General features: G+C 44.0%; 1 protein-coding gene across 1 annotated transcript in view; it reads left to right on the top strand.

Annotated features, from left to right (window-relative positions):
* Positions 1-10,702, top strand: part of LOC133629739 (phospholipid phosphatase-related protein type 4-like) — a 24,181-nt gene extending 13,479 nt beyond the window's left edge. The window contains exons 6-7 of the mRNA XM_062020694.1: positions 830-1,003; positions 4,945-10,702. Coding sequence (XP_061876678.1) covers positions 830-1,003; positions 4,945-6,507 — 1,737 coding nt within the window. The 3' untranslated portion in view covers positions 6,508-10,702. The remainder of the gene's footprint in view (positions 1-829; positions 1,004-4,944) is intronic.
* The last annotated feature ends 3,445 nt before the right edge of the window (positions 10,703-14,147 follow it).

The following is a 14,147-nucleotide window of genomic DNA, read 5'->3' as shown; positions in this document are numbered from 1 at the left end:
TCGGCCACGGATGTGGCTGTTCTGCCTCGCCAAAGGTAGCGGCGTTCAACGCGTTGCCGCCACCTGACTCTCCCTCGCTGGTTGCGGGGACACTTGGTCTGGCGACCAACCGCCAAGTCCCCCCTCCGCCCTCCCATGACTCTTGATCTTGCCTTGTTTTTGTGGACATCTGGTATCTGTCCTTGAGGAGGGGGTACTGTCATGTTTTTTTCAGTTATGTTCTGTTAGTTTTGGACTCCCTTAGTTCCTGTTTTGTGCACTTCTGGGTTTGTTTTGGTTACCATGGGTACTAATTGGTTTCACCTGCCTCTGATTAGTGTTCGGCACGTTCACCTGCTGCCGAGCACTAATCAGAGAGCTATTTATTCACCTCTCTCACCACACTCGTCCTGGCTTCTTTGTTTGCGAATGCAACAGTAACGTTGGGTATTCCTTGTTTTCCTGACTTCTAGTTCATGTGCTAAGCTTCGCCATAGCTCCCATGCTATCGGAACGCTTTTTGGTATTCTTGTGTTTTGCATGATTTATGGACAATAAATCATTCCTACCTCACGCTTTCGCCCGGAGTTTTCCGTCTGCATTCCTGGGAGAACGACCCCGCATAAAGATGCGACCCCGACGTGACAGTGGGAGTAGCAGTTTGTCACTGAAGAAACTTCCTCTGTGTTTTGTTGACAAGATGAAGCAAGGTTTGAAAGAAACTTGGCACACTTAGCGCCACCTGCAGGGCTTTTTTTTTTGTTTCATCGGCGCAGACAACTGTAGGCAATACATGCGTTTGTTTTTTTTTAATCTGCAATTTGCTGAGCCACTTTTGCTGTGTCAGCAGATGTACTTCAACAGCACTCTGACCGACTCGTCCAAGCTGCTCAAGCCCCTGCTGGTCTTCTCCTTCATCATCTGTGCCATCATCTGCGGCCTGACCCGCATCATCCAGTACAAGAACCACGCCATCGACGTCTACCTGGGGTTTCTGATTGGCGGCGCCATCGCTCTCTACCTCGTACGTCTTGTCTGTGTTTAGTCCTTTTTGTCCTGGCGGAAATTCAGTTAGATCTGGGACAAAGAATGTTCTATAATCCTTGTATCAATCAATGTTTATTTATACAGCCCTGAATCGCAAGTGTCTCAAAGGGCTGCACGAATGACAAGGATTGATTGATTGATTAACTTTGTAAAAACATTACACAATGAAGAGTTACGATCCCGACCCCCAAGAATAAGTACATTTCTTCCAAGTACGGACATGTTGGAGCACTTATAAAATGGCAATTTTAGAGGAACTTTTTTATTTTTATTTTTTTTTACAAAAAGTGACCCCAAAGGGTTTAAGCCTATCTATTTTCACAATCCATGGACTTGGAGACAAGTAGGTCCCAAAGTACCCCAAATAAGACCATCTTCCCCCAAAAGTTCCCAAAGTACCCCAAATAGGACCATCTTCCCCCTAAAGTTCCCAAAGTACCCCAAATAGGACCATCTTCCCCTAAAGTTCCCAAAGTACCACAAATAGGACCATCTTCCCCCTAAAGTTCCCAAAGTACCCCAAATAGGACCATCTTCCCCTAAAGTTCCCAAAGTACCACAAATAGGACCATCTTCCCCCTAAAGTTCCCACAGTACCACAAATAGGACCATTTTCCCCTAAAGTACCCCAAATAGGATCATCTTCCCCTAAAGTTTCCAAAGTACCCCAAATAGGACCATCTTCCCCTAAAGGTCCCAAAGTACCCCAAATAGGACCATATTCCCTAAAGTTCCAAAAGTACCACAAATAGGACCATCTTCCCATAATGGTTCCAGAGAGTCCAAAAAGGACCATCTTCCCATAAAGTTCCCAAAGTGTCCCAAATAGGACCATCTCCCCCTTAAGTTCCCAAAGTATCCCAAATAGCACCATCTTCCCCCAATTGTTTAAAAGGACCCCAAATAGGACCGTCCTTCTAAAAGGTCAAAAAAAAAAAAAAAAAAGGACTGTCCTATCCTAAAGTTCCTAAAAGATTCCAAATAGGACCATCTTTCTCTAAAGGTCCTAAAAGACCCGAATTAGGACCGTTCTCCCCTAAAGGTCCTAAAAGACCACAAATAGGACCGTCTTCCTCAAATGTCCCAAAGAACCCAAAAAGGACTGTCTTCACCTAAAGCAGGGGTGTCAAAGTCAAATGGACGGAGGGCCAAATAAAAAATTTAGCTACAAGCCGAGGGCCGGACTGTTCGAATGTTCATTGAAAAATTTTTAAATGACGCATATAGTCTAGTGAACCTAATTGAACCTACTGAAAACCTAACAAATATATTCCAATATGATCAGATAAATAAAGCAATATTTCCTTATGGCTCTGTCAGTAATCTTTAATTTTCAACAGACACAAAAGACAAATTTCCTTTATATAAAAATCCCCATAACATGAACATTAAATGAAAGAAACCGGTATTCAAGGCACCATCAGTAGCCTATATTTTCTATTTTAGCAAAAGTGGGCTAAATTTACTTCAAAGAAAAAAACAATAATAGCAATTTTCTATCATCCACTCAACTGAAATATTTTTAAAATATAATTAAATTGAAATACAATAAAATAAAGTGCAAAAATCTATAAATCAAAAACAACACTTTGTTTAAGGAGAAGTAACATGCAGTGAAAACAAATATTAAACTTTAACTTTTAAACTTGAATTGAGTAAAAACTCTAAATATGTGATTGCACAGTAATGTTCACATTAAACCCCCCTCCTCCCTCCGTGGGAGGGAGGCGAGTTGGGTGCCCGAAACCCCCCCGCTGGTTTCGGCCCGCCCCTTGGCGCGCGTGGCACGGCGGGCTCCGCGACCCGACGGCTGGCCCTCGTGGCTTGACGGCGGGCGCGTCCCGACGGGCCGCGCGTAGGGGTCAAACGCAGAAGTCTCAGGGCCTCGTGGTGAGGGGGTGGCCTGCGGGTTTCGGCCCGCTTGACCCCCCCGCTCCGCTTGGCGCGCGCGGCACATGACGGGTTCCGCCACTGACGCTCGGGCTGCAGCCCGACGGTGGTGCGGGCCCGGCGGTGACGCGCGGTTTGGAGAAACAAAGCAGAAGTCTCAGGGCCTCGGGGCCGGGTTTCGGCCCGCCCCCTTGGCGCGCGTGGCACGGCGGGCTCCGCGACTGACGGCCGGGCTGCAGCCCTTCGGCCGGCAGGCGCGTCCCGGCGGGCCGCTCGCCCCCTTTCGGAACCTTGGACCGGCATCCGCTTGGTGCGTGTAAAAGATCTGCGGTCTGCGGGCCGGTTCTAATAATAAATCAAGATCATCCCAAGGGCCGTAAAAAACCTTCTCGCGGGCCGGATATGGCCCGCGGGCCTTGACTCTGACATATGTGACCTAAAGGTTCAAAAGGACCCCAATTAGGACCGTCTTCCCCTAAAGGTCCCATAGGACCCAAATAGAACCGTCCTTTTCTAAAGGTCCTGAAAGACCCCAAATAGGACAGTCTTCCCCTAAAGGTCCCAAAGGACCCACATAGGACTGTCTTCCCCTAAAGGTCCTAAAAGACCCCAAATAGGACCGTCTTCCCCGAAAGGACCCAAATCAGACCATCTTCCTCCTGAACTTTAGATGGTCCTATTCTAAAAGTTGCAGGTTCAAAAGGACTACAATTAGGACCGTCTTCCCCTAAAGGTCCCATAGGACCCAAATAGAACCGTCCTTTTCTAAAGGTCCTGAAAGACCCCAAATAGGACAGTCTTCCCCAAAGGACCCAAATGGGAGTGTCTTTGACTAAAGGTCCTATAGGACTGTATTCCCCTAAAGGTCCTGAAAGACCCCAAATCGGAACATCTTCCCCCTAAACTTTAGATGGTCCTATTCTAAAAGTCGCAGAGGACCCCAAATAGGGCCGTCTTCCCCAAAGGACCCAAATGGGACCGTCTTCCTCTAATTAGGACTGTATTCCCCTAAAGGTCCTAAAAGACCCCAAATAGGACCGTCTTCATCAAAGGTCCCAAAGAACCCAAATAGGACCGTCCTCCCCTAAAGGTTCTAAAGGACACAAATAGGACCATCCTCCCCTAAAATGTCCCAAAGGACCCAAATTGGCCCGTTTCCCCCTAAAGGTCATAAAAGACCCCAAACAGGACTGTCTTCCCCAAAGGTCCCAAAGGACCCAAATAGGACCGTCCTCCTTTAAAGGTCCCAAAGGACCCAAATTGGCCCGTTTTCCCCCTAAGGTCCTAAAAGACCCCAAATCGGAACATCCTCCTCCTAAACTTTAGATGGTCCTATTCTAAAAGTCACAGAGGATCCCAAATAGGGCCGTCTTCCCCAAAGGTCCCGAAAGACCCAAATAGGACCGTCCTCCCCTAAAGGTCCTAAAAGACCCCAAATGGGACCGTTTTCCCCAAAGGACCCAAATAGGACCGTCTTTCCCTAAAGGTCGCAAAGGACCCAAATCGGACCGTTTTTCCCAAAAGTCCTAAAAGACCCCTATTGGGACCGTCTTCCTCTAAAGGTTCCAAAAAAAACCCAAATAGGAGCGTCTTTCCGTAAAGATCCAAAGAACCCCTGCTTTAAAACAATCATAAATTTTGATTAGACTGTTGATGTTTGTGCTCAGAGATTAATTTGAATGGCATAAATGTCACTGATTGGCCAAAATGTGCGCAAAAACTGTGAAACAGCGCAGAATTTGCGGGGACTGATCCAATTTGCATGAATTGGAGCGATTGCAAAATCCTGGAGGTATTGAATAATACAATTTAATTTCTAACCTTTATGTCATGTTTTTTTGTATTCTGTAAATGTCTGTTAAAATCAATAGGCCAAAAAAAATGTTTTATCTTTGTAAAGGTCAACTTACCAAATCAAATACTAATTTTCTCAGCTGTATTCGATTAACACGCAGTAAAAAAAAAAAGTGTTCAAGATTCAAACAAAAACATTCTGCTTTTAAAAAGACTCTTGTCTTCTCTTACCAGGGTTTGTATGCAGTTGGAAATTTCCTCCCGAGTGAGGAGCCCAGCACCATTACCCACTCCCTGCCCCACTGCCCCTCCTGTTCCCTACCCCACATCAGCCAGGAGGCGGTCCTTCATCACCTCCAAATGAAAGCCAGCATTTCTGGGGAGCCAAGAATCAGTACCTCCCAATCTGAAGGCATTCTCCATCGCGGTCTTCCTCAGCAGAACACTGACGAGAGCCTGAAGTGCTCCAGCAGAGACGCCGATGGGATCCCACCCCACAGCCCGCGCAGCAAAGATACCACGGTGACCTTTAGCCACACCCTCCCTCGCGTCCACACCCCACAGGCTATAGCAGCGTACGAGGAAGCAGCACGACGTCACGCCGCCACCCTCAACCATGCCTCCATGGATTCCAGTCGTTCCAAGCAGCTTTTGTCACAGTGGAAAAATAAAAACAGCCACAAACCTATCCTGCAGGTGCCGGACTGTTTCCCGCCCTCCGGAGACCTGTTGTCCGTTCAGTCCGCTGCGCATCCCCATTACCACGGCAGCATGGAGGTCCGATCCAGCTCGGAACCCTCAGCGGTGAGCCTGGATGCCGGCTTTGATGCGCATGCTTACATGTCCAAACTGACCACAGGCGCAAGTACCACACTGCCCAGTAACTGCAGCGGCATTACTGGAGGAGCCAGAATGTTGATGCAGTCCCGACCTGGGTCTTCGCAACTGGTCCACATACCCGAGGAATCACATGAAAATTACCATCATACCTCCCCTAGGGCAGCAGGAGGAGGGGGTGAGGGTGTTGCTTTAGTTGATGGTACAGTTCAGGCTAACTGGCAAAGGGTAGCTGAGAAGACAACCCAACCTCGAATTATTCAAGTCATCGCTATGTCCAAGCAGCAAGGTCTCCTTCAGACTCATTCTAGAAGCCTGGATGAGAGCAGCACTGTCGGAAGTTCCCAGGGCTTGGCTCACTACCGGGCTTCTGCTGACAAGGAGCCGAGTAGCACCACAGGACCCAGCTCCCTGGGCAGCACCACAGGCAGCATTTCAGGGAGTACCGGAGCAATCGTCAGGATAGAAGCCCATCCTGAAAACCACAAATTGGTCATCCCAGCCCCTGTCATCCAAGCCCCGTCCAACGATGGAAGTGGCTCATGGAGGTGGCGGTCTCTGGATCACGGCAATGGCGCCGCCGGAGGGCCTGGAAGTCTGAGGCAGTCCTTTGACCTCAATGATCTCAGCAGAGACTCTGAAAGCTCCGACTCAATACGAGAAGGCTCTATTGACAGGAAGCGTGCTAACAACGCCGTGGTTACTGTTCAGTCCGGCCAAGCTTGTGTTGCTGAGCAGAAGCACCACAATCTCTCCACCATCAGGGTGACTCCAGGAGATGGTTGTGGGCCCGGATCTGGAGGAGATGCAGCTTCAGAAATACTCTCAGCCGCCTCTAGTCGCGAGTCCACACTACGACGAAAAGGCCATAATGTCATCTTGATTCCAGAGAGAGGAAACAGCCCAGATATCACTCGGAATGTTTTCTACAAGGGAACATCGACACCTACTAAGGAATAATGCACACATTACTTGGAGGTTCCAGGGAACTACCAGCAAAAAGCATCCTTTGGTCTGTACCAATGAGACGCTAGTTCGTTCTCCCCCTTTGGTGCGTCTGGTCCGGTGTAAATGAATCATCCAACTTTGGTGCCAACAAACAATTCAAAGACCGTCCAGATGAGGCGCAGTTTGGTTGCGTTGTGAAAGAAAGTTGTAATCATCTTAATAATTTGGTTTGACCGTGATCTCGTAATGTTGACGCAACGAAAAGTTGTAAACGGATGAGACGATGAAACCGACGTAAACTTTCGCAACACGTCTTGAGCTGAGTATGTCTGCAGTTAGCCTGTTGCTTAACACCGTGCTGAAGGAAGTTCATATGTCTGCAGTTTACAGGAAGTGTCTGCGCGAAGGCATCATCGGTACACCAAACGTTAGGGCTTGGCGATATGACTGAAAACTGTATCATGATACAATTGTTTTATATTGCTCCATCCATCTTCTTCCGCTTACCTGAGGTCAGCCGCCTAAGCAAGAGAAGCCCAGACTTTCCTCTCTTCAGCGTCTTCGTCCAGCTCTTCCTTGAGATGCCGAGGCGTTCCCAGGCTAGCTGGGAGACATAGTCTTTCTATCGTGTCCTGGGTCTTCCTCGTGGCCTCCTACCGGACGTTCCCTAAACACCTCCCCAGGGAGGCGTCCGGGGGGGGCGTCCTGACCAGATGCCTGAACCACCTCATCTGGCTCCTCTCTGAACGAGGAACGGCTTTACATAGCTCCTCCAGAATGACAGAGTTCTATCTCTAAGGGAGAGCCCCGCCACCCAGTGGAGGAAACTCATTTCAGCCGCGTATACCCGTGATCTTGTCCTTTCGGTCATAACCTAAAGCTCAGGACCATAGGTGAGGATATAGGAAGTCGATCGACCGGTAAACCGAGAGCTTTGCCTTCCGGCTCAGCTCCTTTTTCACCACGACTGATCGATACAGGATTCGCATCACTGCAGATGTGTCCATCGCGATATATATCGATATAATTTTATTGGCCAGCCCGCACGACCATAACCTCCCAAGATTTAGGAGTGCACTGCGCTATTTGCTGCTGCCATGTGGAGATTTAACGTATAATTACATTAATCCAAACTCTAAAAGTACACATTTGTCTTTCTCTGGGAACAAATTACCTTTATTTACCTTAATTAAAGTACTTTTTAGGAGAAGTAACTGAAACTACTGGACTACAGAGCCCACCAGTAAAATAGCAGCACCCACCAAATTTTAGAAGAGAAAAATATTTTCCATATATTAGCGGCACTGGACTATAAGCCGCAGATACATACATAAATATTTGTAAATATTTATATACCTCAATTGTTTCCAAACAGTGTCTGTAACACGGCAGTAAAATGGATGATCAAACAAAACAGAAGTCATCGTCATGGACCCAGTAGCTGCGGAAGCTAGCTCTCCAATCAGCTAAACAGACTCAAACACTGCACGCTGACGTTTTGGTGAATTTACTGAAGAATTTGTGAAACTGAAACGACACATGTCTATGAAGGTTCTCGTCCATCCAGGTGGTTGTCATCTCAGGGCATTCAATCCATCGCAACTGCACCGCTTGGTTTGTCTTGGAAGACGTTTCGCCGCTCATCCGAGTAGGCTTCATCAGTTCGTTCTCATTGACTTAGTTTGGTCAGATCTAGTGTAAACCCTCCAAAACCAGGCGGGTGTGCCTGGGTAAGGATGGCTTTGCCTTTTCCTCGTTTGTACCATCTGTTCTGAACAGGGAGGACGGATGGTACGAAAGAGGAGTGAGGGAAGCCATCTATGTCAAGGTTGAAAAACCATCCCTGAACAGAGGAGGTGGTCTGCGACACCACCTGTCTCCCACATACAACACTGTCCTTTCAGTCATTCCTAAAAGACTCTGCAATTTATCTTCCAACAAATAACAGGAGTTAGAAACATTCTGGCCACCGGGGGTGACCAGAATACCATTTGTGCCGTTTGTTTACGACTGAATGGAATGCTTACGCGGGGGGTTTCGGCTATTTTGGACTGGTAGTAGTCGATCCAATACCTCAAAGCCGACGACTGTCGCTGGCTTTGACAGTTAGGATTGTTTGTGTGCATCAAAACAGTTGTTTTTTTCACTACCATAGGGCGAAACCATACTTACCCTCCTGGTTTTGGAGTATAAATATTTGGGGTTTTGGCACTAGCCGCTACACCAGATCTGACCAATCTAAGTCTATGAGAACAAAGTTAAAGTTAAAGTACCAATGATTGTCCCACACACACTAGGTGTGGTGAAATTTGTCCTCTGCATTTGACCCATCCCCTTGTTCACCCCAGTGGGCAGCAGCGGTGCCGCGCCCGGGAATCATTTTTGGTGATTTATCCCCCAATTCCAACCCTTGATGCTGAGTGCCAAGCAGGGAGGTAATGGCTCCCATTTTTATAGTCTTTGGTATGACTCGGCCGGGGTTTGAACTCACAACCTACCGATCTCAGGGCGGACACTCTAACCACTAAACTGATGAAGCCTACTCGGAAGAGCGGCGAAACGTCTTCCAAGACAAACAATACAACAAGAATGCCATTGTAAGTTACCAACACAGACACTCGTAAGCGTGTTAGCATATTAGCTAACGCTATCGACGCTAGCTTGATTGCATTACGGTAGCACGCACAAATGTGCATGAAAACGCTCCTGCGGACATCACACATGGGACGCTTTAGTAAGGAAGATTAGTTTTAGTTATATTGTAAAACTTACAAACGTTCCTCGGAGCGATGAATGAAGGATCTATACGGGTAGAAACGCTATGGACGACGAGAAGACGGGAGCGGCACTTGTACTTCCGGTTCACGGTTCAAAGCACTAGTCCAAAAGATGGCGCCATTGCACAAAAAACAACACACCTTTTTATTATATTTTCTTGTTGTTGTTTTAAACTCTAATATCCGCAGGGTTCAAAGCGTAGGAAAATAGTAGCGTCTTGTAGTCCAAATTTAGGGTAATTACTTTGTACTGCTGACCTATAGGAGAGGAGAGCAAGTTTTTTTTGACATATTTCGTTCGGCTTCGACGGGGGGGGACGCACCAAGGGACGATACGTGTACATATGAATAACTTCAAAGAACATAATCGATGTAGCATGAGACTTTGTCACGTTACCTAAAGCACAACCTTTATGAGTGTTGCCAGAAATAATCACTGTGTACTTTTGTAGCCACGCCCACCGACACCTCTTTCAAGTGGAGCGGTTTCCACGGGCGGCGTCGCACCTTTTTTTAAAGATTTTCTACACGAGCGCCCACAAGGCGAGGGTGCGGGCCCAGAAGGCAGAACTGCATCATGGGCGCGGGCCCAGAAGGCAGAACTGCATCATGGGCGCGGGCCCAGAAGGCAGAACTGCATCATGGGCGCGGGCCCAGAAGGCAGAACTGCATCATGGGTGCGGGCCCAGAAGGCAGAACTGCATCGTGTTTGTCCCTCCATTGTTCTCTCCCACTGTGGTCACAGTGGGTTCCAGAAGGGTGCTATACCGCAACATGTTCTATATTCTCTAGCCGGGAAAAACACAAAAAATATCGCAATCCACGAAAAGAGTCAACAATTACGATAAGAGTTTGATTTCTACTCTTTTTGGGGGAAGGGAAAGCGTTTTTGAACCGTAAGTGTGCTTAGCGTTCCTTCTATAGCTTTCATTGAATAAGCTGTCACTCGCACTCTCAAGTGTTCTCTTGTTCTTATCCTAGTACTTTGTGTACTACGTACTTAGGGGGTGTCCAAACTTTGGAAAAATGAGAGCATGGCGGCGGCAATTTTTGATATAGTTTTCATTTTTTTCCAAAACCTGTACAATGTTTGCTGTAACCTCTCAGTTTTGGTGAACGTTAAAGCTCCCGGGGACCCGAAAAGGGTCTCAGTCATTGAAGTGTGGAAAATACGTCAAATTGCAATTTTATTTTAACTCTTAAATATCTAAAGATATACTTCATATCCAGCCGTTGCCATAAAAAAAAAAAAAAAAAATTATTATATTTTATGCCTTTTTTTTAATGGCAAAAACACAAAATATGCAATATTTCGCCCAAACAATTTTTCAAAATGGAATATTTAATGTGACGTAATAATAATTGAATAACAACATAGCTTTTGATCTATTATTATTTTTTGAGCGATGACAAAAAAAATCTAAAAAGCCCCCCCCCCCACTCATAAAATTATTATAAGTCATACATAACATACAAACCCCAAAAGCAGTGAAGTTGTCACGTTGTGTAAATGGTAAATAAAAAGAGAATACAATGATTTGCAAATCCTTTTCAACTTATATTCAATTGAATAGACTGCAAAGACAATATATTTAACGTTCGAACTGGGAAACTTTGTTATTTTTTGCAAATATTAGCTCATTTGGAATTGGATGCCTGCAACTTGATTAAAAAAAGCTGGCACAAGTGGCAAAAAAGACTGAGAAATTCAAAGAATGCTCATCAAACACTTATTTGGAACGTGAGCGGGCTAATTGGGAACAGGTGGGTGCCATGATTGGGTATAAAAGCAGCTTCCATGAAATGCTCAGTCATTCACAAACAAGGACGGTGCGAGGGTCACCACTTTGTCAACAAATGCGGGGGAGAAAATTGTCAAACAGTTTAAGAACAACATTTCTCAACCAGCTATTGCAAGGAATTTAGGGATTTCACCATCTACGCTCCGTAATATCATCAAAAGGTTCAGAGAATCTGGAGAAATCACTGCACGTAAGCGATGATATTACGGACCTTCGATCCCTCAGGTGGTACTGCATCAAAAAGTGACATCAGTGTGTAAAGGATATCACCACATGGGCTCAGGAACACTTCAGAAAACCACTGTCAGTAACTACAGTTGGTCGCCACATCTGTAAGTGCAAGTTAAAACTCTACTATGCTAAGCCAAAGCCATTTATCAACAACACCCAGAAACGCCGCCGGCTTCGCTGGGCCCGAGCTCATCTAAGATGGACTGATGGAAAAGTGTTCTGTGGTCTGACGAGTCCACATTTCAAATAGTTTTTGGAAACTGTGGACATCGTGTCCTCCGGACCAAAGAGGAAAAGAACCATCCGGATTGTTCTAGGCTCAAAGTGTAAAAGGCAGCATGTGTGATGGTATGGGGGTGTATTAGTGCCCAAGGCATGGGTAACTTACACATCTGTGAAGGCGCCATTAATGCTGAAAGGTACATACAGGTTTTGGAGCAACATATATTGCCATTCAAACAACGTTATCATGGACGCCCCTGCTTATTTCAGCAAGACAATGTGTTTTGACAGCCTGGCTTCATAGTAAAAGAGTGCGGGTACTAGACTGGCCTGCCTGTAGTCCGGACCTGTCTCCCATTGAAAATGTGTGGCGCATTATGAAGCCTAAAATACCAAATGGGAAAGAAAATCCACTTCAAAAATGTGTCTCCTCAGTTCCCAAACGTTTACGGAGTGTTGTTAAAAGGAAAGGCCATGTAACACAGTGGTAAAAATGCCCCTGTGACAACTTTTTTGCAATGTGTTGCTGCCATTCAATTCTAAGTTAATGATTATTTGCAAAAAAAAAATAAGTTTCTCAGTTGGAACGTTAAATATCTTGTCTTTGCAGTCTATTCAATTGAATATAAGTTGAAAAGGATTTGCAAATCATTGTATTCTCTTTTTATTTACCATTTACACAACGTGACAACTGTGCTTTTGGCTTTTGTATTTAATTTTTACCTGTAACTTCAGATCTATCCGTCAATCATAAGTTTGCATTATGTTTTGAGCAATAACCGTCTTAAAGCAAAAAGAGTCAATGTTGCAACTTTTTATCGTTACATTTCACCTCTTTTCTCTTTTATTACGCTTTTTTGTAATGGTATTTTTTAAATGGGCCGTTAAAAAAAAAGAAGCTGCGGGCCACCAAGGGCCCCCGGGCCGAACCTTGGACACCCCTGCTCCAACTTGATACCACATCATTATTATTATTAAGTGTGTTGCATTGATCCCTCATCTCCAGCAAAAGAAGAAATACAAATATATATTTGCTATAACATAGTTTATTACACGATGCATTCATATTTTACAAGAAGTAAACATGTATGTGAAAAAGACACAAGTGGGTGTACTAAATATCAATTCCATCCAAGTGTTTTATTTTGTGCTCTTCAAAAGGTGTTATGAAACTTTTAAGTGTTTATTAAAAAAAAAAAAAACCCAGGACTGATTTGCTGTAGCCGACATTTACAGATGCATTGTGGGACTTTGGAAGCGTGCATGATTTGCCAATATTCATAATATCCTTTCTACTTGATCACTTTCTGTTCTTTGCCTTCGTATTTACTGCATGTTTTGTCAGGTGTGGACACCAAGCAAATACTATGATGTACTGCAACTATTTTCAAATATATTTTTCTTTTATGATTCACCTTAAAAAAAAAAACTGTTTTCCTTTTTGACTGTACATATTTTGTCATTTTTGACAAAGGACATGGTGCCAAAAAAGCAACAAAAACTTCAAATCCGAAAAAGGAAATGATTTTCTAATGCAAACAAACTCTTCTGATGAGTTGCAATGCTAATATGAAATATATAACTATATAAAATAGCATCAATGTTCAATTTAACAGAGTTGAAATGTTGTGAAAGACAATTTTGTTTACCTTCAAAAGCAGGCAGTTACAATTGACTAATATACACAACACACAATGTGGAACATTCCAACAATCACAATATCAACCCTAGCACATCAATATTGTTGATTTAACATCAATATAGATGATTTAACATCAATATAGACGATTTAACATCAATATAGATGATAAACATTAATATTAGAGATGTCCGATAATATCGGTCTGCCGATATTATCGGCCGATAAATGCGGTAAAATGTAATATCGGAAATTATCGGTATCGTTTTTTTTATTATCAGTATCGTGTTTTTTTGTTGTTGTTGTTTTTTATTAAATCCACATAAAAAACACAAGATACACTTACAATTAGTGCACCAACCCAAAAAACCTCCCTCCCCCCATTTACACTCATTCACACAAAAGGGTTGTTTCTTTCTGTTATTAATATTCTGGTTCCTACATTATATATCAATATATATCAATACAGTCTGCAAGGGATACAGTCCGTAAGCACACATGATTGTGCGTGCTGCTGGTCCACTAATAATACTAACCTTTAACAGTTAATTTTACAATTTTTCATTAATTACTAGTTTCTATGTAACTGTTTTTATATTGTTTTACTTTCTTTTTTATTCAAGAAAATGTTTTTAATTTATTTATCTTATTTTATTTGATTCATTTTTTTAAAAAGTACCTTATCTTCACCATACCTGGTTGTCCAAATTAGGCATAATAATGTGTTAATTCCACGACTGTATATATCGGTTGATATCGGTATCGGTTGATATCGGTAATTAAAGAGTTGGACAATATCGGCATATCGGATATCGGCAAAAAGCCATTATCGGACATCCCTAATTAATATATATGATTTAACATCAATATAGATGATAAAACATCAATATAAATGATTTAACATCAATATAAATTATAAAACATCAATATATATGATTTAACATTAATATAAATGATAAAACATCAATATAGATTATAAAA

This window comes from Entelurus aequoreus, linkage group LG15 (assembly GCF_033978785.1).
Source record: "Entelurus aequoreus isolate RoL-2023_Sb linkage group LG15, RoL_Eaeq_v1.1, whole genome shotgun sequence".
NCBI classification, from domain to species: Eukaryota; Metazoa; Chordata; class Actinopteri; order Syngnathiformes; family Syngnathidae; genus Entelurus; species Entelurus aequoreus.
This window is presented reverse-complemented; position numbering and strand designations above follow the sequence as displayed.